The 26,212-nt window shown below is 30.4% G+C and overlaps 1 protein-coding gene across 1 annotated transcript in view; it reads left to right on the forward strand.

The window, feature by feature from the left end:
* Positions 1 to 323: 323 nt before the first annotated feature.
* The window catches only part of LOC115888025, an 85,204-nt gene continuing 59,315 nt past the window's right edge, over positions 324 to 26,212 (forward strand). The window contains exons 1-3 of the mRNA XM_030907594.1: positions 324 to 362; positions 2,741 to 2,932; positions 26,041 to 26,194. Coding sequence (XP_030763454.1) covers positions 2,741 to 2,932; positions 26,041 to 26,194 — 346 coding nt within the window. The 5' untranslated portion in view covers positions 324 to 362. The remainder of the gene's footprint in view (positions 363 to 2,740; positions 2,933 to 26,040; positions 26,195 to 26,212) is intronic.

The following is a 26,212-nucleotide window of genomic DNA, read 5'->3' on the forward strand; positions in this document are numbered from 1 at the left end:
ATACAGTTCGGACCAACCTGTATAATAAGTAATTATTTTATTTCGACATCCTCTTTTTTTGGATCATATGGTATTTTGAGTTTAAAACTCTGTACAGCAAATATATAGATATTTTGTTCTTTCTGATTTTCATTTCCGTACACATTACATTCTTCCGAAAATGTTTATATTTAGTTGTTTGTTTTATTTGGTTATACTAAAAGATTCCTTAACACTCAATATCATACCATTATGTTGATTGTACGTTACAGTATTTCCTAGTGCATTCATCTTTTTGTATCTTTAATGCAATTTGTTCTTCTTCTTGTTTCAGATGGCGTTGTCTAGCGGTTACTGTGACGGTACTTTGTTTGAACATTGAGGTAGGTATTAAGGTACATATGTAATTTAGATAATATATTAAATTTAAAATGATTTTTTAAGAGATCTATTTTATGTTAGTTTTAGGAAAACAAGAAATGTAATTTTATATTTCTTTAAATAATTCGATTTACTTCAAAAACTTTTAAACCACTCTCAAATGTCAAAATTTCATGTGTATACATAATTACAATTTAAGTGTGTCTTACTAATTATTAAATGACACCGAAACTTATATTTGTTTAAAAATTAAAATATTCAGATGTAATACTCCATTTAGAAAGTAAAGTTGTACAGGGTGGGTAAAATTCGGCGCTTTTAAATGGAAACACCCTTTTCTATAGGAAATAGACGAAAACTAATATCGGTGTCTGGAGTTCAATTTTCATCAAAAACATGGTGAAAACCGCACATCAATATCTGTTACCGTTTCGGAGTTCCGGGTTGTTTTTCAAAAATGAGCATTTTTAATAAATCGCTGTAACTTTTTTGCTATGGAAAATTTTGTATTTCTATGAAAACATTTTCAAAGCACCTTTTTACGTAGAATTTAATGGTTTAAGTATGATTTTTTTAAAATTAATAATTTAAGAGATATCAACAGAAAAATTGATTTTTTATTTGGGACACCTTGTATATTTTTAATTAACTGAAAAGAATTTAAAATTACCTTTCCAAAAATATAGCATACTTGATATTTAATTATAATCCCCTTCGAAATACAGAATTTTTAAAAGTTCGCCACTTTTAACTAGTAGGCTTTGGACCCCTTATTGATGATATGCTCTTAATGGAACTCGAAAACATATTTTCCAGCAAGACGACGCACCGCTTCTGAACGCTGAAGTTATCAACAAATTTTTGCAGCCAATTTCAAGAATAATTGAATAGCTAACCAAGATCCCAGCCGTTGGCCGTCGAGACCGCCTGACTTAGTGCTTATGGATATAATCCTATGGATATATTTGCCGAAGAATAAAGGTTCCTTATTCTTCCGTATAATCTAGACAAGAATTAGAAATACTTAGCAGTTATGAGAGAGTATTTTTCAACCCCTACTGAGTTAACGAATTCCGCAAGAAATGCTCAAAAACTGCCCCGTCTGTCCATAACAGAAGACGGTCGATATGTCGAAAACCTGAAGCAAAATCTCATGTCTTGGTTTGCTGTTTATTTTTATTGTTATTAGATATAGTTTAAATGTGCTGATGTTGGTTAAATATATTTTAAATTGTTATAAAATTCTGCATCTCTCATAGCAAATATCATTTTCGTTTTAATTGATGCTCACAGCTAGAATTTTTTTGCATTACAGCCGGTGAAGTTCAAAGCCTACTTATTTAAAGCGGGCAAATTTTTATATACTCTAATATCTCGAAGAGGAAAATATCAAGTGTGTTATATTTTGGAAAGGTAATTTTAAATTCTTTTCAATAAATTAAAAATATACAGGGTGTCCCATAAAAAAAATTAAATTTTCTGTTGATAATTCTTAAATAATTAATTTAAAAAAATATATACTTAAACCATTAAATTCTACGTAAAAAGGTGCTTTGGAAATGTTTTCATTAAAATACAAACTTTTCCATAGCAAAAAAGTTGCAGCAATTTGTTAAAAGTGGTTAAATGAAGTGGGTAAATGAATTTGTAGATATATGTATTACGACTTTTCTTGGAACTTTAGTTTCGGAGATATAAATTTAATAAGCACCTTTTAAAGAAATCAATTTTATTTTTCAGAAACTATTAGAGACAGAGTTTACCGAAAATGCTTTTTATATCTACTAGTGAGAATGGAAATAAACAACGAATCAAATAATATAATTTCAATAATCAAATAATCAACCTGTCTCAATTATCTTGAGACCGGTTGCTTGTAGCGATTTTTACTAAGAGACATTTTTTACGTAAAAGATCACGGAAATATATATTTTTTCAACCAGTAGTTTTATACAGGTATGAACGAAAACTTATTACCATATAAAATAGTTAAAACACATGTAGAAGGCGCCCCCTACAAATAGGAGTCATATTGACATCAAAATCAAATTTCTCATGTCAAAAAACTCCCAGACATCAATTTTCATCTAAATATTGACGTTGTTTTAGAAACTATTTGGAAAAAATCGAAATAAAAATTAAACTTCTACACCCTGTATCTCCGAAACTAAGCATTTTAGTACATACATTTATATGAACTTTTTTACTTATTTTTATATGCAGAATATGCTACCGAAGTTTCCGGAATACCGTTCGAACCACCCTGTATAACAAAATTTACACAATATGTTTGATGCATGAAAATGAAAATGAACCAAATACAAAAATTAATATATGTTTTATCTCACTTCTATATTTACTTTTATTTTTTTATCTCTAGATGAGCCTATGCGAAACCACGACATCCCAAAAAACTTCAGTGGAGTACAGCGTGAGCAGCAGTACCAATGCACTAAGCCTCGAAGCTAAGCCGGAGAATTCAACGCAAAAAGTCGATGGAGCACAAGCCTCGATAGTCGAATCGAATCAAACAAGAGAGGCACTAAATCAAGACGCCAGTGAACCAGATTCTGTAAGTGTCCGACGTAGAAAAAATATACCTAACCATATACTGGGTGTTGTATTAGCCAAGCGTTGTTTAGTTACATGCTGCTTACTTTAGTTGTGTAGCAAATACCGTATATTATAATCGAAAAAACAAACAACTTCACGGTGGTCTTTGTAATGACAATCGATGACAGTTTCAGTCGGCCCAGTCTATGTCAGTTATTGAAAATTAAACAAAAAAGCTTGTCAAAATTTGATATTTAATTTGGAGAAAAATCAAAAGTTTTCGGACAGAATTTTTTTACAAAATAATTATTATTGTCTGTATTCCATTGTAAAACCATGTTTACCAGTCTAGTAAGCTACGGTAAGGATCGGATTCTGAAAAATATCGGTAAAATAAGGAACAGTTTGATAAAATAATAAAAATGTCAAATATTGAGGTTTTTTTCTTCATACTTGTTTTAATCAACTAGTGCTTAATTTTTTTATTAAGATCTTCTAAAATTATAATTATGTACCTTTAAAAAAATCGTTATAACCGAAATAGCCCCAGTTATGTCTCCGCCAGCAAAGTCGGTGCGTTAAACTACTGTAGTTGTGAACTCATCTAAAAAGTTTTATTAGCCTGAATAATAAATTATAATACAAGTTATAGTCTATAAAATGAATAACTTTGAATTTTGACAGTTATTTTTTACCAACATGGCAAATATAAAATCCATCTATCAAAAAGTTACTGATAGTAGAGTGCCTGAACGAATAAGATAGGTAACTCTTTTTACTTTCGTGAAATAGAAAAGGAAAATAATAAAACAAGGGACAGTTCTTCCTCTTCTTGCAAAAATCAACACGAAATGGCATAATTGTCAAAAGTAAAATGTCATCAGCTTTTGACATTTCTAAATATCAAACCAATGCCGTCTCTAATAGAACCGCCTCGGAACGAAATTTATGACGTCACGCTAATTAGATACGGATTAATAAATATGTTGTAGAATACATGGAAAACATAATTATTCCTCGTATTTTTGGTTTGTATTTTAAAAATGATATAGTTTACATGAAATATACATAATATACAGTTAATAAATATAATATAACCTATTTATAATAATAAATACTTTGGCAAATAAACTATGAACCATATAAATGCAGCAAATGTTTTACAATATACAAATAATGAATAGGTACATAAGATAATGGGTAAAATGTAAAATATATTTTAAATTTTGGGGTTTGAAAATCGATCTAATTTAACAAAAAACATTCAATATATACTAATAGTGATGTATTATTATTTGCATTCACAAAATTTATATGTACATATATTTTGCAAGTACCAATGTTCGAAAAATTATATTTGCAAATAATATAATATCATAGAAAAAAATGCGTCAGCGATGGCTATGAAATAAACATCGCTGTCATTTTATAATGTAAAATTATTCTAAAATTTTTGATTTTCTTGGGATTTAGGTTCGGGAAATACGCTGATTAAGTTTTCATTTGGTTTTTCATTATTTTTTTGGTTTAACAAAAACGTTTCGGCTAAATATCAATATTAACGAAATTATCAATAGGTACCTGTCGTCATTGGCATAAATTAAACATGTTGACTAAATAGTTATTATACTGAAATCATAAAATTGAAATGTTCTTGCCAAAAGTTCAACAGAAACTGTTTTATCCTCATTTTTTCGAAGACAAATTTGTGATTCATTTAAAAAAATAAAGTTCCCAAATTTATAATTACAGTCAAATAACTATCTACTCAACATATTATGTTTATTTTTTGTCAATAATGACGTACTGATTATTTCCATTCTAATTATCTTGAGACCGGTTGCTTGTAGCGATTTTTACCAAGATACATTTTTTACGTAAAAAATCACGGAAATGTATGTTTTTCAACCAGCAGTTTTATACAGGTATGAACGAAAACTTATTACCAAATAAAATAGTTAAAACACATGTAGAAGGGGCCCCCTACAAATAGGAGTCATATTGACATCAAAATCAAATTTCTCATGTCAAAAAACTCCCAGACATCAATTATCATCTAAATATTGACGTTGTTTTAGAAATTATTTGGAAAAAATCGAAATAAAAATGAAACTTCTACACCCTGTATCTCCGAAACTAAGTATTTTAGGATATACATTTATACGAACTTTTTTACTTATATTTATTAGCGATGGGAACTATCGAATGAATTAGACTATCGAATGGTTACTAAATGAATGATTTCAACTATCGAATGGTTTTATTCGAATAAAATCATTCAATCATTTGTATACTAAAGCATATGTGACAACTTCGCCCTGCGACTAAATGGTTATCGTTGAGCCACTATCGAATGCTTTGGATAAATGAAATTTAGTATTCGTTTGATTTTTGTGTGCGTCAGTGCATTATTAGTTCTTCCAAATTTTTATAACTTCGCCGTACAAATACTCTGCTATTTTTGCGTTTATTAAAATATTTAAAATACTAAAATAGTAGTTTGTTTTAATTGACCATTGCGTGCGTGTGCAGATGGTAAAAATTTTTCCGAAAATTTGTGTGATTTTCCGTAGCCCGATCTTTCAATTATTTAATTTTATATGGTATATGGTTTATTTTTTAATGGGAAATTTTGAGAAGTCGCAATTTTTAAGAGAGACGAGATGAACTTTTTGAATTTTAAAAATACATATTTGTATTTTAGATGTTTTAATAATATAAATTAGTTGAACTTAATAATCATATTTAAGTAATGTGGTTAAGTAAATGGTTATCGAACTGAAACTATGGGGTGAGAAAATTTAATTGAACATTTTACACGTGCCAATTTAAAAAAAAAAGTTAGCGATGTTTGTATTTTGTTTATGCTAATTCTCTTACATTAGTTTTTTGCGAAGAAATATTTCATTTATATTTTAAAGTAAATTTTAAATAGTAATATTAAGTACCTAATATAAATAATTTTGATTTCTAATTTTTTATTTATATTTTCCTTCCAATACACTGCATGCTTAGAAAATTAATAAATGTTTATATTTCATGATTTTAAAATTTTTTGTTAATATAACAAATTAGTTCTGTAATTATTATTATTTAATCAACCAACGTTGCCACAAAAAATTTAGAGATTATATTATTTATAAATAGGATCTAATATAAATAATTTTGACATCTAATTTGTTGTTTATATTTTGCTACTACCTAAAAAAAATGTTTATATTAAATTATTTTAATTTTTGTTAATAGGTATAACAAATTATTACTGTTATTATTATTTATTAAACCAGTCTTTGCTTAAAAACATTAAAAATAATTTTCCTACATCCAAAATAACAAGTATTATTGCAGTGTAACAACAGAATATTAATAAAAAAAATGCAAAATATATAGAGATACTATCCCTAACTAACTAAAGCCAAACAATAATTTTCCTTGCTAATATCAACTAATACCAATATATGGCAACAGCGCCCTTCATAATGTATTTTCTGTGTAAATACTAGCACCTCAATAAAAAAAATGTGTCCTTATCTTTATCGGAGTCCGCAAAAAATCAAAGATGCCGGCTTCTTTCATAGCATTGCCACCGACCGGGCTTCTCCGAAAGAACGTCTACGTCGCCGGGCGACAACTAAAATTCAGTTAATATTTTATTATATTCGATCTTGACGAATAAATGAATTTCATAAATGAATGAATTTTATAAATGAATGGTTTTTGCTGCCGAATTACTAGAATACAATATTTCAAAGCAGATGACGCATCTATTCTATAATTTTTATTCGAATAGTTTTCAACGAATGTTTTCTTACTAGCTATCGAATTATTCGAATGAATTGCAACTATCGAATGTTTCGATAGTATTCATTCGATAGTTCCCACTACTAATATTTATCTGCAGAATATGCTTCTGAAGTTTCCGGAATACAGTTCGGGCCACCCTGTATATTCTTAGTAATCAGAATTCCCTCTTAATGCATCAAAATTCGCCCACCCTGTACACTGATTTTTCCTCGGCTCGATTTGAAAGTAGACTTGCCAGTAGGTTAGAAGTGTTTTTCAATGTATTACGGCAGAGATAGTATAACAAGCGAGGCATGCTAATCTGTTCTATTTGATAATCTCGATATATATGCAGTAAGTACAGATTAAGATGAGAGCAACGGCCAATTTACTTCCTGCAAATGACGGCGCGTCTGTAAACACGTTAATTTCCAACGTTCTATTTTAATAGATTTGTTGCGTGAGTGAATATTTAACTGAAAAATAATATTATCGGTTTGGGTATACTTTGTACCCTGGTATTCGATAATAAACGACTAACTGATTTTCTTAAATAGCAACATTTGTATAAAATATGTTGTATATATACAGGGTGGCGCTTCTCATACGACGCAGAGGCTCCAGGAAGAACGGTAGTTTATATCGAAATAAAATTTTGGAGCACGTGTAGGTTAATCCAAAGCATTTTATAAAAATATATAGTTATACAGGGTGTCTCCAAATAAAGTAACACATCAAAGTTGTATTTTTTGTAATGGAACACCCTATATATTAAAGTAGCAGTATATTATTCAACGTGGAATTCATGTCTCTTCAAATTATCAATCCTAATTTATGTCATCTACTAACATACCAAATTTCGTTTTTTTATCTGAAAAAATAAAAAAGTTAGGGGTTAGCCACTTTTGAGACGCACCCGGTATACGAATGTTATCGAATCATGAAAGCCCTCGAAATATTTCGAAGTGAGTTTATATTGCTTTTTCAAACATTTTTACCTAAACCTAACAAATTTTACAAGGTTAATTAGACTAGGAGCCGCACAGAGGGGATTTTTTCCAAATTCGTGGCCAAAATGATTTTTGTAGCATAAACTTACTATTTCTTTTCGAAGCTAGAATTTACATTAAAAGTGAGTCATATTTACTAAGAAAATGTTTATTATACACTTTTATGCTAAACAGGGTGGTAAAAAATTGCAAAGTTCGAAACAGAGGTAATATTAATTATTAGAAGAAAATACTTAGTAGTTTTCATCTTTAAACATGTATTTCTTGCAAATTGTTCTTATGTTTTTCATTTTCATTACATATGAATTTTAAGGGGTGATATAACCCCTAAAATATGTTTTATTTAAAAAATGGTTAATTTTGCAGAAAAATGGTTGAACGCGTATTTTCTATCGCTTTTCACCAAAATCAATAGTTTTTTTAAATAAAAAATATTTAAGGGGTTGTTCATCCCTTAAAATTTGGGTTTCGAAAAATGCCTACTTATTGAACCTCTGCACCTAACAATCTATACGTAAGCCATAATTCAGCTTTTTACTCCCATTGGTTTCAGCTTGATGAAAAGGGGGTTGTATTCACCCCCTATGGGACAATCGTTGTGGAAAAAAATATCTTCGCATGTCAAAAACAAAAATAAAAATACGTGTTCAAGCATTTTGTCGCGAAACCAGTGGTTTCTTAAATAAAAAATATTTCAATATTGAAAGGGTGGTTACAACCCCTTAAAATTCAAGTTTTATAATTTTTTTTTATTGCTCGCCTACTTTGTATAAGAAACCTTTTTGCAAAATTTCGAGTCTCTAGACCCAGAGGTTTAAGCTGTGCATTTATATGTACATATATCCTTCACTTACAGTCACTTTCACAGACTTTTTTTAAGTGTCCATTAACTAAAGGACAATTAAATTTAAAGGTGCCATTTATTTGACGTGACGTACAGGTCATCAATCAGTGTTAAAATGGTACTTAAAACACCCTTAACCTAACGGTCCCTTAAAAAAATGTTGATGCAAGTGGCTGTCAGTGTGTGTGTGAGACAGTTTATTCTATTATATAAGTAGATTTCACATTACGTTTAGAGCCAAAAATCTGTTATTTTGAACAGATTAGCAAACTAGCAGTCAGTTTTAACATAGTTATAATAATAATAAATGGCTTTATTAAAGGAAAAGTAACAAAATACATACTCCTTCTTCAGGCAAAGTCTAGCCTATGGCTACTCTACTTAACCTGTTCAAAGAAAAAAAAATAAATATACAATTACAGTTAGCACCACCTGCACTACAACAATTAGTAAATCAGACAGAAAATAACCAGAAAAACAAAGAAATATTTATAAAAAAATAAAATAATTTAACAAAAAAATCATATATTATGACAATAAAAAACAAAACTGATAAAAAAGTGATCTGGATCAGGGAGACGTCAAATCTGTTGGCTCATGTAAACCTCTTTAAAGCTTTTTCCGAAAAGTGCTTAGAGACATTTTCTTAACATTATTTTCGATATTATTAAACAATAAAATTGCATTATATAGATAGGAGCGGCGAAAGATAGAGGAGCTGTAAACAGGAAACTCAAGTTTATTTGGATATCGCAAGGTTCTGTTTACATCACTGCGAAATATAAATCTGTCAAATAAATATGAGGGTGTCTTTGTGGAAATAATTTTTTGTGTAAAATTACATGTCTGATACTTATACATGTTATCTATTTTGAGCCATTGTAGTATATTTATTTTTTCAGAAATATGGTCGTACTTCCGCAAGCCAAATACAAACCTACAACATGAATTTTGTAGTTTTTGCAGTCGATTTTTGGAATTTTTATCTAAGCAGTTATAAAATGAAACAACGCAATACGCAATTATAGGAAATATAAGAGACTCACATAATTTTTTCGGATTTTAAAATTTAGAGATATTTATTCATATATAACGATTTTAAGACACAATAAGATTTTTTCAGAATATTTGCTATATGACTTTTAAACCGCATGTCCACGTCAAAGACGACGCCTAGATTTTTATATAGCTTAACACAATTTAGGGATGTACCATTCAAGTTGACCTTTAGCTGTGATGAAACAGATTCGTAACGACGCGCAGAACAAAAGCACATCAAAGAACATTTATTAATATTTAACTTTAAGTTATTTTCAGCAGAGTACTCAGATATCAGTTTAAGATCATGAGTAATCTTAGTTATAGCAGTTTCTGTTTCAGTTTCTAGTTAATAAGATTAAGCATTGATAAATAAGACAGTGAAAAGCATTGAGCTTAATACGCATTAATAGGGTACCAAATGCTTAACCGAATGAACGCTTAATTTTTTCTTTTTTCATTTTGAACAATAGAAAACAAAACCAATAAAAGTTTATATATGCATTTTTAAAATACTATTAAGTGAAATATTATATTATTCTACATACATGAAGGTACACAATCCATGTTTCACTTTTCGCAAAAAATTATTGGAAACACAATAAAACCAAACGTCATTAGTAACGAAAATTTAAGTAATGACAGCCAGCATAACATTTTGTCTTGCCAAGGCTAACTTTGGATCAATGTAACTAGAGAATACGGTGAAAATTTATAATAATTTTTTTTAGCTTATAGATAGATATGTTGCTTTTCATTTCAAGTATTAATTATGAGAATATTGCTCATTTCAGAATTTTAAATTTTGGCCACGAATTTGGAAAAAATCCCCTCTGTGAGCCGTCCTGATTTAATATAGTAAAACGATTGTTGGTTGTTGGTTGTCGATTTAACAAATCGACAACCTAAAGGGATAATTCAAAAGACGGTACACTTGTTTGGGATCGTGAGGTTCGTTTGTGCTCGTTCATGTTCGTATATTAGGCCTAGACACTAGACACAGCTTAAGAGTCAGAAATTACACTGTACTGTTCGGGTCGCTCTCAGGGGTCGGTTAGATAAAGCGGGTGTGTGACTGAAAAAAATATATATATTTCAGAAATCTGTCTAAGGCTTAGCCCGATCCTATCGTGTTAAGTAACACTCAAAATTCCAAACACACGTGCTTTGATTAAGGATTGATTAAGGTTTGCAGAGCTTCAGCATTTTCCATAAAATAGCGAGCAATTTGTTACAAAACCATATAAATTATATATCACTGTAATCACGAAACTTCAATCTATTTCCGTATTGTAACGGAATTTTAAATTATGTATTTATTTTCGAGAAAATTTAGTCCAAACATAAGGAATATTTTGTTGATGTTTGACCATCAAAATCTTAAAAATAAAGAAGTTTCTAAAAATGTGGTACAATACGGATATAGTATAATCCTTTATCTTTAATTTCGTTTTTCATTTGTGTAAAAACACCTAGCCTGTTTTACATAAAACGTTAAATGCCGAACGCTTATTTTGCTACTTTTTCGGACTAGTGAAATGGACTCTTAAGATGTATAATAGAGATCATTTCTTCATCGACAGCGTAGAATCGAAAAAAGTTGTCTAAACTAAACTTTCTAATTTATAAAAGCAACGTTTCGAATACTAGTTCGAAAACGACTGTCCATCATCCTCGCTTAGCCACGGATAAATGATCTTCCGCGCCGGTTCCAATTTCGGACTTACCTCGATGGCTAATTTCAACAGCGTTTATTCGATAAACATTTGCATTACAAATGAGCGTAAAAATCGAAGTCGTTTTCTAACAGTGCCAGATAGCGAAACAGTTAACCGAACGTTTATATGATCTCTTACTGGGAAATAAATAGGCTAGAAGTAAACGTATTCAAATTGAACGGATTTAAATAAAAGGTTTTTTTAAATCGGCCGTATCGTTTTACCACAACAGACAAAAAAGTAAATTGTACGAGATGTACAGGGCGTCCCATTTTACTTGAAATCATACGGTATCTCCGTTATTAGTACAGACAGGAAGATGCGGTTTCCACAAACCTGTCCCACTTTTTTGTAATAATTTTCACAGCCCCCTTCGTTTCTGAGCTACAGGGTCTTTACAATTTGGAACAGCCCCCGTATCTCCGTTATTCTAGATGATATCGAGAAGGTGAAAACTGATTTGTGTAGAACTTCTTACGCAGAATACAATGGCGTAGTCTGTTTTTCTACGAAAAGAATATTTTTAAAGGTATGAACTAAAGTTATGTTTTCTTAAACGAAACACCCTGTATATTTATAAATTATATGATCTTGTTTGCCATAAACTTCTCTCTATATTTATTTTCACTATTTACTGCAATATTCAAAAGTTTGTATTAAAAGATCATATTTATTAATAGATCATGATTGATAATAAAAGAAACTAAAGAATTGTTAAAAGTATACTGCTATCTGTATCTTGTCTTAATTTGGGCGCCACTAATAAATTCTTTATATATTAGCGAAACTTAATTCTGTTTGTGAATCTTGGAAGCTATCGTACCGGAACTATTTTTATTAGAATTCTATGTTTTTATAACAATTTTAATAACTACAAACATTTCTTGCCAACGTGAAATAAAACAACAAATTATTGAGTCTACTCTTCATCATATTTTTACACTTTTTGAACAAAATTAGCACCGCACAGCTAAACCGGAATTTAAGTCGGCCATTTTTGGTCCCTATCGCGCTGGATCTAAGTTTATTTATATACCCCTTCATTTATCTTTTTATTCAAAGGTGAAAATGAATATAATAGCATACGAAAATATACAAATTATACATACATACAGTTAATATACAAATAATATACAGTTATTAAAATGGGACTTGCACATCGACACTTTATCAAAGAAACTAAGCGCTGCCTGTTTTGCGCTAAGATCAGTTTCTAAGGAACTTAACTTGTCAACCTCTAGAATAGTCTATTATGCCCTTTTTGAGTCGCATCTTCGTTAATGCCCTTCCATTCGGGGGTACTTGCTGCGCGACAAAATTTGGTCGTATTTTCAAGCTTCAAAAGAGAGCAGTTTGATATTTATTCGGACTGAACAGTAGAACTCACTGCCAGAATTTCTTTAAAAATTTCAAAATACTGGCTCTTCCTTTTTTATTCATTTTTGAATCCGTTTGCTTAATCCGCAAGCACATATCTGCTACTCCCGAAAGGTCATCCCACAACTATCCACTTAGGAATGCGGTGCACGATCTTTATCTGCCAACCCCGAGCTCAGAACTAGTTAAAGACTCAATACTGTACAATGTCAAAAAATGTACAATCATCTGTCTTTGAATATCAAGTCGCTTTCATTCTTTCCCGCATTTCGCACAGCTCTGAAATCATACTTACTGTAGAGAGCCCTATATGCGGTAAACGACTTTTTTGTTGGTGTTTAATCATGAACTTGAATCAATTTTGAATTTTAAAATTTTGAACATCTGGTTAAAAGTCTAGTATTTAATATTTTATGACTCTAAATAATTGTAAATGGATATAATCGTTTATACAGGGATGTTCACCACATACGACACGAAGTATTGTAGCTAAACGATTGGATTTATACAAATTGTATGTTTTGTGTTCGTTGAAGGACTATTAGAGCTACAATTTAAAAATATTTTTACAAGATACAGAGTGTCACAAATAAGTAAAAAATATTATAGTTGTGTTTTTTTAAATAGAACACCCTGTATATTATTCTATTTTTGGATTATACGATTGAAATAAAGGTAAATTTGATTAAGGTTTATCACACTTAAACCTTACCGTTTTTGAAATATTTTCAATTTTATGAAATTGCAGTAAAAATGTTAAGGCTTCATTTCTCCAAGGGTATCAAAGTTTTTAATACTAAATATTTACTGAAGATTATTAATTGATCAGATATTGTGCTCTGCAATAATAAAAATTTTACTACCTTATACAGAGTGTCCAAAAATTTTTATTAAATAATTACTAGCTTTAAACGGCAATAACTCGTTTAATTTAAATGGAACACCCTATATATTTTACGTGAATCAGATGCACAATGTAATTGTCTACCAAATTTTATTATACCATTTTTTACCCACCTCTTCAAGTTTTCATAGAAAATGCATTTTCTTATAATTTAGACCTCATTTATCACTATACCCATGGAATATTGATATTTTAGCTTACTTTTAAAGATGTAACAAATTTTCAAAGGGTACAGATACTAATATTGTCGATATAGTTTGCTTATTTAATTAAGAAATTAAAAAAACTGTTTAATTATTTTTTGTTAAAGAGGACCAATTAATACGATCCCAGTATTTAAACTACATTAATTGACTGTTTACGTTGATTAAAAAGAATTGCTCCAAGTACTAAAAAACTGAATTTTGTGTGTGTATTAGACAGTGTGATAAAAAGTAACACCTTCTAAATTTTATTTAATTTTTTGACGAATGCTTTATTTATAAAAACAGAGACGTTAATTTTCATAACTTATTATTATATTGATTTCTCAGCCAAATCCACATTTATTTAGAATACTTTCTCAATTAAAACAATTTAAAAGTATGTAGTTAACTAATTTTTGGTGTTTTTGGTCTGAAATAATGGTGGTATATTTAATGGGTATACTCTTTTACAAAGATTTAAATAGTTTTTTTTTGTATACCAATGGGCAATGGGCTTGCAATATTTACCACCTGTAAATTTTGTACATATTATATGGTGCTATAAAAAATCTGAAATGTCAATATTCCATGGGTATAGTGATAAATGAAGTCTAAATTATAAGAAAATGCATTTTCTACGAAAACTTGAAGAGATGGGTAAAAAATAGTTTAATACAATTTGATTGTGCATCTGATTCACGTAAAATATATAGGGTGTTCTATTTAAATTCAACAAGTTATTGCCGTTTAAAGCTAGTAATTATTTAATATAAATTTTTGGACACTCTCTATAAGGTAGTAAAATTTTTATTATTGCAGCACAATATCTGATCAATAGATAATCTTCAGTAAATATTTAGTATTATAAACTTTTATACCCTTGGAGAAATGAAGCCTTGAAATTTTGACTGCAATTTCACAAAATTGAAAATATTTCAAAAACGGTAAGGATTTTTTTGTGCTTTTTTGTTTTGTAAATGCTTTGTCGATAAAGCTATTTTGGCTTTTAGTACTAAAAAGCGTTATTTTTTTATGTAAAAAATAGTCATTTTCTACAAACGTCAGTAAAAATGTAATTTTTAACGCATGCTGTCAGTGCCTAAAATGTGACATTATGTCACTGATGGTAAAAGTAATTTACTTTTAGCACTGGTGCTAAAAGTAAGTCACGTGATTTACTTTTAACACTGAAGAATTATTACCCTAGCAACCATAAACTTCATAATTAATTTGATTTCAGAATGACATATTATGAATTATTATTCATTAACGTAAAAAGTAATAATACCTTATATTATATATAAAGCAATATATACGAGCATAAACTTGTTTGTAGAAAAAATAGTGTATGATATGTTTGCTAAAAGTGATTTTATTTTGATCGACGGGATGGGAAGCTTCCCTTCTCACAACATAAAATACCACTTTTAGCACTTATATCATAAATAAATGACTTTTACCATTAGTGACATAATGTCGCATTTTAGGCACTGACAGCATGCGTTAAAAATTAGATTTTTACTGACGTTTGTAGAAAAAATTAATTTAAATATTTTAATTAAAATGAATTGTACGGTATCTACAAAATCAACATATTTCAACGCCCCTCTTAAGAACCAATGTTTTCACTGTCAATAATTACAAACTTCTTCTCTCAATAATACGCTCACCGTAACACTTTGTTAACACTAGTAATTACGTGGCGGCCGATAACAATCATCGTGTTGTTTTCATTATTCCACTTAAACAACCGAATGAGAAATGCAGTTGCAACTAGATACGCGTTTAATTATTAATAATATTGAAGCTGTTTGGTTGACTTTCATACGAAGCGTGCGCGACCTAGCCTATAAACCTAATTTACATATGGAGGTAGGAATTATAAATTTGTCGTGAGCGAAAGAAGAATGAAAATCGAGAGAAAAAAAAATCGGTTTTGGTATTTGACATTTCCGTTTCACTATAATTATCAGGGCGGAAATGGTTTGGCGAGAAATTTTGTTTGTATGTCAGTTTCCAAAAAAAAGCGAAAATGTATAACTAATAGTAATACCTATTCTATTATTTTTTGGAAATTCTAAAAGCCAAACTTAATAATACAATAAAAAAATAAACACAATTTTTCAGATATTTAAGAACAGTTATTCCGATTTGATTTTTGTGAACGCCAAATGTTAAAGTACTTAGCAAAACATAGACATCCAAAATCTCATTCAAATCGGGATAAAGATTCTTAAAATATCTGAAAAAATGTGTTATAAAGATCTCTATAAAAACGAAGCATTTTTGTATAGAGGAATAGCCCCCCTAAAATAAATTCCTGTATCTGCCCCTGTTATCAATACTTATTACATTGGCAGCTACACTCAAACACTGGCTTCTACTACCCTGCAGTGAAACATTAGCTATTAACTAACTTATCCACACTAGCTAAGGCCATTTAGAATTTCCATAACAGTCAAAGATATAATTTTGTGAATAATAAAAAAATTGAATAATATTCAGTGTAGTACACTGCATTTAAAATAAAAAAAGTTGGTATTGGTTATTGGATACTGTAGCGTTTTTTAAACAACTACCACTGCGAACGGCAGCTTTTCATCGGAGAGCAGTCGTGGATAAAGTATTTCACTAGAGAGAAAATTAATCAATAATAATAAACAAAAGATATATAGATATTGGGCGCCAGGCATGTACAGAGAAAGAAAACACAGTTGTATAATACTTAAAACTAATGACTATATTTATTCGTGATGAATTCTGATGGTAAATAGCATTGTACAATTAATATAATTATTATAGTGGTTACTTGTTGAGAAAACTATATATGTAAATAATATTAAATACGTTCTATGAAAAGACTATAAAGAAAATACAATGCGTGTAACGTTATAGAAAATATAGGAAAAGTAGCATTACTTTATTTAAATTGTTAAATTTATACGGTGTTAAATCAGATGTGTTGCAACCTGTAGATTCTAGAATCTATCTCGTTATTCATCTGTTAGTATAGCGTAATAATAATGTCTATAGAAAGTAATACTATTACAATGCGTGATATTATGAAATCTAAAATCTAAATCACACTTTTACTACTGCATCGACATAAATATCCTTAATAATCTAACCACTAAATATAGTCTGTACGCTATTGTTTAAAATGTACGTTACTGTTTAAGACTGAAAACATTTTAGATGTTAAATGCAAAACTAGAACTTAAATATACACTTAGCTGTTCTTTTATGTAACCCTGCTTCAAACAGTAGCAGCGCGAGGAGGTCTAGCATCTCTGTACTGTCTGTCGGCGATCCAGGCTTAGAAATGGGGGTGAAGCAGCACGGGGCTCAAGCCACATCCACGCTGGGGCACTCTATGTGTAAGACAAATCAATCCTACTGGGGACACTTGTGCATGGGACATCCGTCCATAAGATAGCGGCACAAGAGAACACTACTAGGACCTTGAAAAATAGTCCATACCTTGGACACTTGTCCGTAAGACAATGTCCGTCCGTAAGACCCTAAGAACACAAAACTCTTGTTTAAAATCAAACACCGTCTAATAAACAAAATGAACCTACCTCGAAATACTTCCGAGGGCTCCATAAATAATAAACAATCTGTCCTTTCTTCCAAATGACATTCTGGAGGACAAAAGCAAAGGGACGCCAACGTGCCAGCCAAATACAAATACAAGTTGGGACATCCGTAACTCTACCCTAAAAATATTCACTAATAATATCGAATCTAAAAGGAAAATAACTCAGCTTTACCTGTAGCTTCGAAATGGCAGCTGATTCAGTTAATACAGCCAGATTTAAATGACCACCATTTCTCAACACTGGGACTAATGGCGTCTAAGAAGCCAAACGGTCCAACCAAAAGTGAAGTCAGATCACAGAGAACTGACAGAAGCGATGTTGACAGCGCGCGCTCCCACAGAGCGATACCAGGGTTGTGTCAAACAAAAACAGGGTTGTACCAAACAATAACAGGGTTGTGCCCAGACATCATATATCATAATCAAAGACATGTAACGAACTAAAAACGTTACAATACAATAAATAATTTATTAATTTTATTTGAGTTTTATTAATTTCGATTAATAAAATTGGGTTTATCTCACCAATGAGATCGAAATCGACAAAATATCAAGATATAACTCTTAATTGGCATTAAACGGCCTACACAATTTTGCTATCGAAAGAAAAAAGTCAGTGGCGTTCATATTTATTTTTCAAAAAATATTCCAGTGATAACCCATAATATGCACGTCCCTGGTGAATATATCGACACTTTCTTAGCATGAAGATCTGCCTCATTTATAGTAACTTTTACCCTCAAAATCTTATTCGAATCCCTAAAAGTACTTGGAAGAAAATTATGATAAATCGAAAAAATATTAAGGCTTTTACACCCTATAGCTACGAAATAAAGCAGAATGCAAAAAGCATATGTTGATATGAAAAATAGATCTTATTTTTACGTAAGGAATCTTCCCACGAGAGATGACACATGTTTTTTGAAACACCCTGTAGAAAGGTTTTGTTGAGAACAAATTATTCTATATCTATGGACATTTGACTGATTCGCACAGTATTAAAATACCTTAATTTCATAAACCTAATCAGATATTTCAAAATACAGAAAATTTATCGGTTTTTGACAAAGGGTAATAAAATTTTATTAAAAACGGAACAATAAATATGCGTGAGCGATAACGAAAACAATAGGTACCACCTAAAGAAGCCATTTTACGATGATCATCAGGGTTTTTAGATTGACCCTGTATCTAATCACTTTTGCGCAATATTAATGAATAATCCAATATCCAATTAAAAAAATAGAGATCTTGTATTTCATACCCTTGAATCTTAATGATTTAGTACTTACCAATAAAATTGTAAGTGTAATTATAATCCATATATCGGTTTTAAAGCATATATGTTGGATGGCTTTTTTATGTCTAGGTCTTTAAAACTGACCAGATCAAAATAGAAAATCTATTAATTTTGAATAGATGAATAGATTAAATATTAAAAAAAAAACAGAGCCGGACTTGAAATTAGTTTAAATAAATTGTGTGGCATATCATTGTACTCAGGAGACCAAGTTCTTTCAAAACCTGAAATAAAAAATGCAGGTCTGTATTTAACAAAAACTAAGTTGGCTTCTGTATTTTACAAATTATCAGCTAATTTGAAAATCTAAAAATACTATTAGATAGCCCTAGTAAAGTGGCTATGAGAATGTGCAGTTAGTTTTTTGATTTTCTAAATAGTAACGACAGGAAAAAATAAAACTGATTTTCCAAAAAAAAAACCGTTTTTTTCCAAAAAACTCAGCAATCCTTGACATATTTAAAACTTTTTTGATGGCATCTTGGTAAACATCCCAAAGCGCAACTTTGCCCCAATTTAACCATGTTTGTATCTATTACGGTTACCGAGATACCAATTCTCGTACCTCGAATTTGTAGCACCCTGTATACTATTATTTTAATGCCTTGGGCTGTTCCGATATTTAATTACAACCATAACACGGCCAGGTGTAACGCATTTACATAATATTACAAAATACTTCCGCCCATCCAATTAGCAACATTACGTGTTAACCATAAAGTGAAGAAGCGAGCGCAAGAGTAACGCATCGCGTGACCTTGACCTTATAAGATAATTCCGTTCCTTCCTCTGCGCTTAACATATACATATAATATTATAACAGGATATGTCGATATATTTGCATTTGCATAGATATACGCAACAACGCTATACGAAACGCAGCGTGGATAATTAATAATCAAAGTAATTAATCGATCATTTTTGAGCGTGTAAAAAGCGTATCACCGCAATGTTTTGCGCGTTTTTTAAGTTTAGCGAAGTTAAGCGACGTTAGACGAAGTGGTGGATGGACGGGTGACCCTCTGGAAACTCTGTCGTCCATGTTTTTCCATGACAAAATGTGTGTGTAAAATCTATTGACGCGCATTGCTAATTGATTCATGCCGGTTCGAGGCCATTTTCATATTCGCCAAGTCGGTAGGCCATTGACAATGATATGGTCGAGGATCTCGGTTCGAATTCCGCGTAAACAGAGTAACTGTAGCAGTAAAAAGGAGACGTTAACTTGAAGTATTTTTTTTTTCTTTTAATCTCGCTTTATTCGTTCATATAATATTGGAGACATCAACAGTCGTATAGACAAGCAACCTTATGTTACATTTGTATGAACAGGGTGGGCCACTTTGGACGATTTAAAAGAGAAACACTCTTTTCTATAGGAGATAGACGAAAACTAACTAATATCGGGGTCTGGAGCTCAATTAGCTCAATTTTTAGCTTAATTTTTCATTCGCTAGCTTACTTTTTTTCTTTTAATCTCGCTTTATGTCCATATAATACTGGAGAGATCAACAGTCGTATAGACAAGCAACCTTATGTTACATTTGTATGTACAGGGTGGGTCAAATTGGACGCTTTAAACGAGAAACACCCTTTTCTATAGGAGATAGACGAAAACTAATATAATATCGGTGTCTTGAGCTCAATTAGCTCAATTTTTAGCTTAATTTTTCATTCGCTAGTTTATTAGCTTAATTTCTCATTCTCTAGCTAGCTCAATTTTTAATTCGTTGAAAAGAATTTAAAATTACCTTTCTAAAAACTTACATGATACTTGATATTTTGCTCGATTCCTCTTCGAAATATAATTGTTTTTAAAAATTTGCCCACCTTAAATAACTAAGCTTTGAACGGCGTCTGCTGTAATGGAAAAAAATCTAGCTGTAAGCAGCAACTAAAACGAAAATAATATTTGCAACGAGAAATGCAGAATTTTATAACAATTTAAACTATATATTTAAACTATATCTGATAACAATAAAAATAAATAGAAAACCAAGACATGAGATTTTGCTACAGGTGTTCGATATGTCGACCGTCCTCTGTTATGGACAACGGTTTTTGAAAATTTCTCGCCGAATTTATTAACTCAGTGCGGGTGGAAGATACCCTTGCATAACTACTAAGTACCTACTTCTAATTCTTATCTAGATTATACGGGCAATTTAAAAATAAGAACCTTTATTCTGCCACGAAGATAAAAATCCATAGGCGATAAGTCCGGCGGCCTCGACGGCCAACGGCTGGGATCTTGATCAGCTATTCAATTATTATTATTAACTTAATTTGCTGATAACTTCAGCGTTCTAAGGCAGTGCCTCGTCTTGCTGGAAAACATGTTTTGCGAGTTCTATTAGAAGCAGATCATCAATAAGGGGTCCAAAGCCTACTAGTTAAAAGTGGCGAACTTTTAAAAACTCTCTATTTCGAAGGGGATTATAACAAATTATCAAGTTTGCTATTTTTGAAAAGGTAATTTTAAGTTCTTGTCAGTTAAATAAAAATATACAGGGTGTCCTAAATAAAAAATCAATTTTTCTGTTGATAACTCTTAAATTACTAATTTTAAACAAATTATACTTAAACCATTAAATTCTACATAAAAAGATGCTTTGAAAATGTTTTCATAAAAATAGATTCATTTCCATGCACATTTTTGAAAAACACCCCGTATTTCCGAAATGGTAACAGATATCGATGTGCGGTTTTCACCATCACGTTTTTGATAAAAATTGAGCTCCAGACACCTTCTATATTTCTCTTGTTTCCTTTCTATCTCCTATAGTAAAGAGTGTTTCCCTCTAAAAGAGTCCAATTTGACCCACCCTGTACAGGGACGATAGAGTAAAGTCCATTATCTCATTTGTTTCGAAATTTACAAAAATAGTTTAATAGAAAATATATAGGGAAGGTTAAGATACACATTTTAAAATTATTATAGAGTATACAGGGTGCTTCAAAAAAGTGTGGTGGATATAACATATGTTTTTTTAAATGCAACACCATATTTTTTATTCTATTTTTAGATTCTGCGTAAAATTCTATAATTTTTATATATGTAATGTCATATACCTAAAATTAATAGTTTTTGTAATATTTCAATTTGTTTAAACAAACGCTAGGTTTCAGTGTGGCAAAAAATTGTCAGTGATGGCATTGTTTCTGAAGTTGGACTATTAAAATTTGGTAAGAGAATTTTATAGAAATGAATAAAAAAAATATACGTAAAGATATTTTAGCTAGATGCTGGTGTGTCTAAAACTTCCAAGTTAACTAAAGATGATAGTTTTGATGTATGTCGACAGGCGTCTACTATATTTCTATGTACAAAATATATAAGACAACCTCGTAACAATCACCAAACAAACACATAATCAAATCAAAATTAACTTTCGCACAAGTAACTGTAAGAAGAAAAACAAACAGAATTAGAACACACCAAACAACCTTTACAGTACATGTACGCAAAGATAAGATTGAAATAATCCGTTAAAACATAAAATAGAGAAAAAACGAAAACAGGTAAAATAGACTTTTATTTGGTCGTATTGTTACACGTCGAAGACATTGATAGATGGGCGCCCACGTTTTCATGGCCTCCTCCGTTTCCATCCGCTGCGCTGTCATATACGCAGAGAGTTATTTACTGTGTTTAACCGTAAATATCACTGAACTAGATATAAATCTGCTAAGGCAAATGAGGAAGGTGAAGACAACAAACGGTTAACTTTTTTTTCTTCTTCTGGTGCGCGGTTAACCACTTATTATCCGCTATGTTTACATTTTCTTATTGTGTGCGTTCCTCCGCACGCCATCTTTTTTACGCGGTCGGGCTTCCAATTACATCGTGTCGTAACTATAACGAATTATGTAAAGTAATACCGAAAAAATGTGTGTAAGCTGTGTACCGTTCCCTTAATATTCCCTTGATGATGATGATTATCGTATTATCGTGTTGTTTTAAAAATAGTTAATTATGAGAAGAAAATCGCATGATTTTATTCTTCTTTTAAATATATTTTCTAGCGTTATTTTGTTGTTAATGTACTTATCCACCGGAAGTTTTATAAAAGCCACTGACATTGACATTTTTATGTGTTACTTAGATTAGATTATATATTTTTGATGTGTCTATCGGCCTGTTCCACTGCAACCTTTTCAGGTCCCGAATTCTATAACTTTGAAGACGCTAAGCACTTTTAGACGCTCAGTATATGACGTTAATTTTTGTTAGCGCGTACTTAACTACCGATTTGGGTATTCTCATTTGATGCGCTTAGCGTCTTTACTCACTGCGCTAAGCGATTTGAAAACGGCTACCTTAAACGATCGTTTTGCTTGTCGAACTGTCAATAAAAATTGAAAAAATTGTGATTTTATGCGTTCTCTTGCTTGCTTTTTAATGAAAACTATTTCTTCTTCTATAAATTCCTCAATAAGTAATTGCTAATTTACGGCTTGGCATCAGCTATAAATTTTGTTCAAAACAACGAAAATGGTGAGAATACATTTCCCTCGTATAATAAGAATAATAACATATTCATAAAAAAATAACTTGACATAGCTCAAACAAAAGGTTATGAAATTCAAGTAACATTGGCGTTTTTCATGGTTTTATTCTACATTTGACTATTAGTAAACTATTAGATACCTGAGAAATTGCAATGCTGTCAATATGTGTTGCATATACAGAAAACGATTTGCACGGCAACGAGAATTCCAAAATCGACTGCTTTGCGTTCCTTAATTATGCGATTAGCGGAACGCCAAGCAGTCGATTTTGGAATTCTCGTTGCCGTGCAAATCGTTTTCTGTATATGCAACACATATTGACAGCATTGCAATTTCTCAGGTATCTAATAGTTTACTAATAGTCAAATGTAGAATAAAACCATGAAAAACGCCATTGTTACGGGCAGAAAAAATATGATGGAAGTGCATCTTATTTTTTTCTGCTCGTAAAAATCAAAAGTATGCTATTGTACCCCTACTTATTTCAGTTAAGTATGGTTATATATAATTAAATAATTAATTATTATTATTGTATACATATGTTTAGTATTTTATATAAAGTCTCAAATAAGTGCAAATATATTCAGGGCTGGTAGATCTCGATAAAAGAAATATCGTTTCTCTTTTTTTATCAAATATAATAAAAATACATATAGTACTATTCTTTTAAAAATTCCTCAATATGGCCGACCTAGTTACAAAAATTGGTAATTTTTTTTAATGAAAAATAAGTTGGTGTTAGCAAATTCAGAAATTGATTTACTCATTGGTTAACAATAATATTTTTCAGGATTGTCAAGTTGACGTTAAAGTTAGGTTATTAGGTGGTTATCATAAATACATAGATTATTGAAATTTTTTAATAAGAATAAAGGTATTTTACCGCAGATCCGAAGAGATTTAACTTAAAGGTATTTTATAAACTTTCTCAGTGAGAATATTAACTCCCCTGTTTCTTATATTTCAGTTAAAGGGACGTAAGAACTATAGGAAGTAAATTTTTGTTTTCATGTTTTGACGATATCTGAGAGTTCCTAGAATTATCAAGATTATTGAATAATTATAGTTGTTTAATAAGTGAAACTGTATCAACTACAAAGTATTTAGCAAAAAATTATAAGGTAATAAATTTTGTATATATAATTTATGAAAATTTATAATATATAAAGATTAGAACACAATCCTCTGAAGGAAAAAGAAATACTCAAAAACTCATTAAATATACTTTATTAAAAATAACAACATACAAAAATATCCATGCAAACTGTAATAATCAGAACATTATCCACATTATACCTTTGTTGAATTTGAATCCACACTCCTGTCAGGAAAGCCAGAAATGTTTGTTTAAATATTGACTTATTTTAACTTGCCAGAAACACATCAGAATATATCACAACCACAACTATAGGTTAATCTGCACTAAATTTTACCTAGTAAGTGATGCGTTAACTAACAAGTATAGAATAAAAAACAATTATTAATATAGAGTGTACTATACAATGTCCTGCTTATTTATGAAATGACTTTCCCTTCAAATGTGAGGAATACCAGTAAAATAAAACATAATTTTTGGTTTAGTTTGGTGTTTGATATTCTAACTACATCTATTACAAACCTTAAGTGCTTTTAGTGAGTAACTGTATTTTTTATTATTCTTTGTGTATCCTGTAAAGTAAAAAAATATATATTTCAAGAAATATAAAAACAATGCAATAGATATCAAACAGATTCATAAAAACTACTTACAATTATTGTACATAATTATATATTTCAAGTGTTATTTGATGTTTGGTCCCATTACCAACATTACCTTATTTAGGTCTTCTCTACTAACTCAACTTTTAAACCTGTTTTAAACCTTCTTTATATTTTAAAACTGATTTACAACAATCTGTAATGCCTGCGCTGTTTCCTGAAATATAAGTTTTAATCTATTTATTATCATATAGTACATACATATTACAAACCTGAAAATTACTGATACGAGGAAACTTCTCAAAATAATTAGAGACCTTTTTACAAACATCTGGACCAATTTATTTTCACGAATTTGTGAACGAGTCAATGTTTTCTAATACGTTTTTAAGCGTTTTACACATTTTGAATATCTTCCAGCCTATTCGTCAATTCTTGATCGGTGAAAAGATTATTTATAACTATATATTTAGTACTGCAGGTTGCAGGTTAAATAAAAGAACAAAATCAAGTAGAATTTGTGAATAAAAACTAAAAAAATAATGAAAATATTTAGAAAAAGGAACCGTAAACGTCAATGTCAGCCAAGTGTCAGAGTTGTGTGTCAGAGTTCAATTGGATTTACCACAGGTTATCAATTTGAACGATTTGAAGTACAGTCGATTCCAGTTTAGAGATTTTCGTTTTTAAGCCTCCCATACTGAAGTCCGCCATATTGGGAAGTTTTAAATGAATACAAGTATATTTGGCGTACATTATATTGGACCACTGAATTTTTTTTTTGTTATTTTATCCCTTTAATCTACTACCTATATTGCTATATTACCAAATTTTTAGATATATTTTTTAACTGAAAATTTAAATTTTTTAAAAAAAAATTGTCAAAAATACACAATTCTAAACACTTTTTCACAAAAAAATCTCATAGACGTGTTTCTGGGGTTGAACTATACCAACCTAAAAATGTGTACACTTATTTAAAATTCACCCTATATATCACCTTTAAAAAAAACAAATTTTGCGAAACGTATAGTGTCTCAATCCTAAACCAAAACTGTGAAAAAAATACTGACTCTGGGAGTTTTTAGTAAGCTTTGTATTTAAATTTTAATTATATCTAATAAGACAAAATTTAATATAGTTTTCCTTTATTTTAGGTGGTTTTTATTGGTGAAAATCCCAACTATGTACCGTTACCTGCCCTTCGGACAAGAAATTATGCTGAAGAGGAAGACCCCGATTGGCCCAATCCTTTGGACACGTGGGACAGAGAGTACAGGAGAATCAGGTTTAACAACACCCGAGTACAACGTAAGTTGCATTGTTAGT

The sequence above is a fragment of the Sitophilus oryzae genome, unplaced genomic scaffold, assembly GCF_002938485.1.
Source record: "Sitophilus oryzae breed Bouriz unplaced genomic scaffold, Soryzae_2.0 scaffold_682_pilon_pilon, whole genome shotgun sequence".
Classification (NCBI taxonomy): domain Eukaryota; kingdom Metazoa; phylum Arthropoda; class Insecta; order Coleoptera; family Curculionidae; genus Sitophilus; species Sitophilus oryzae.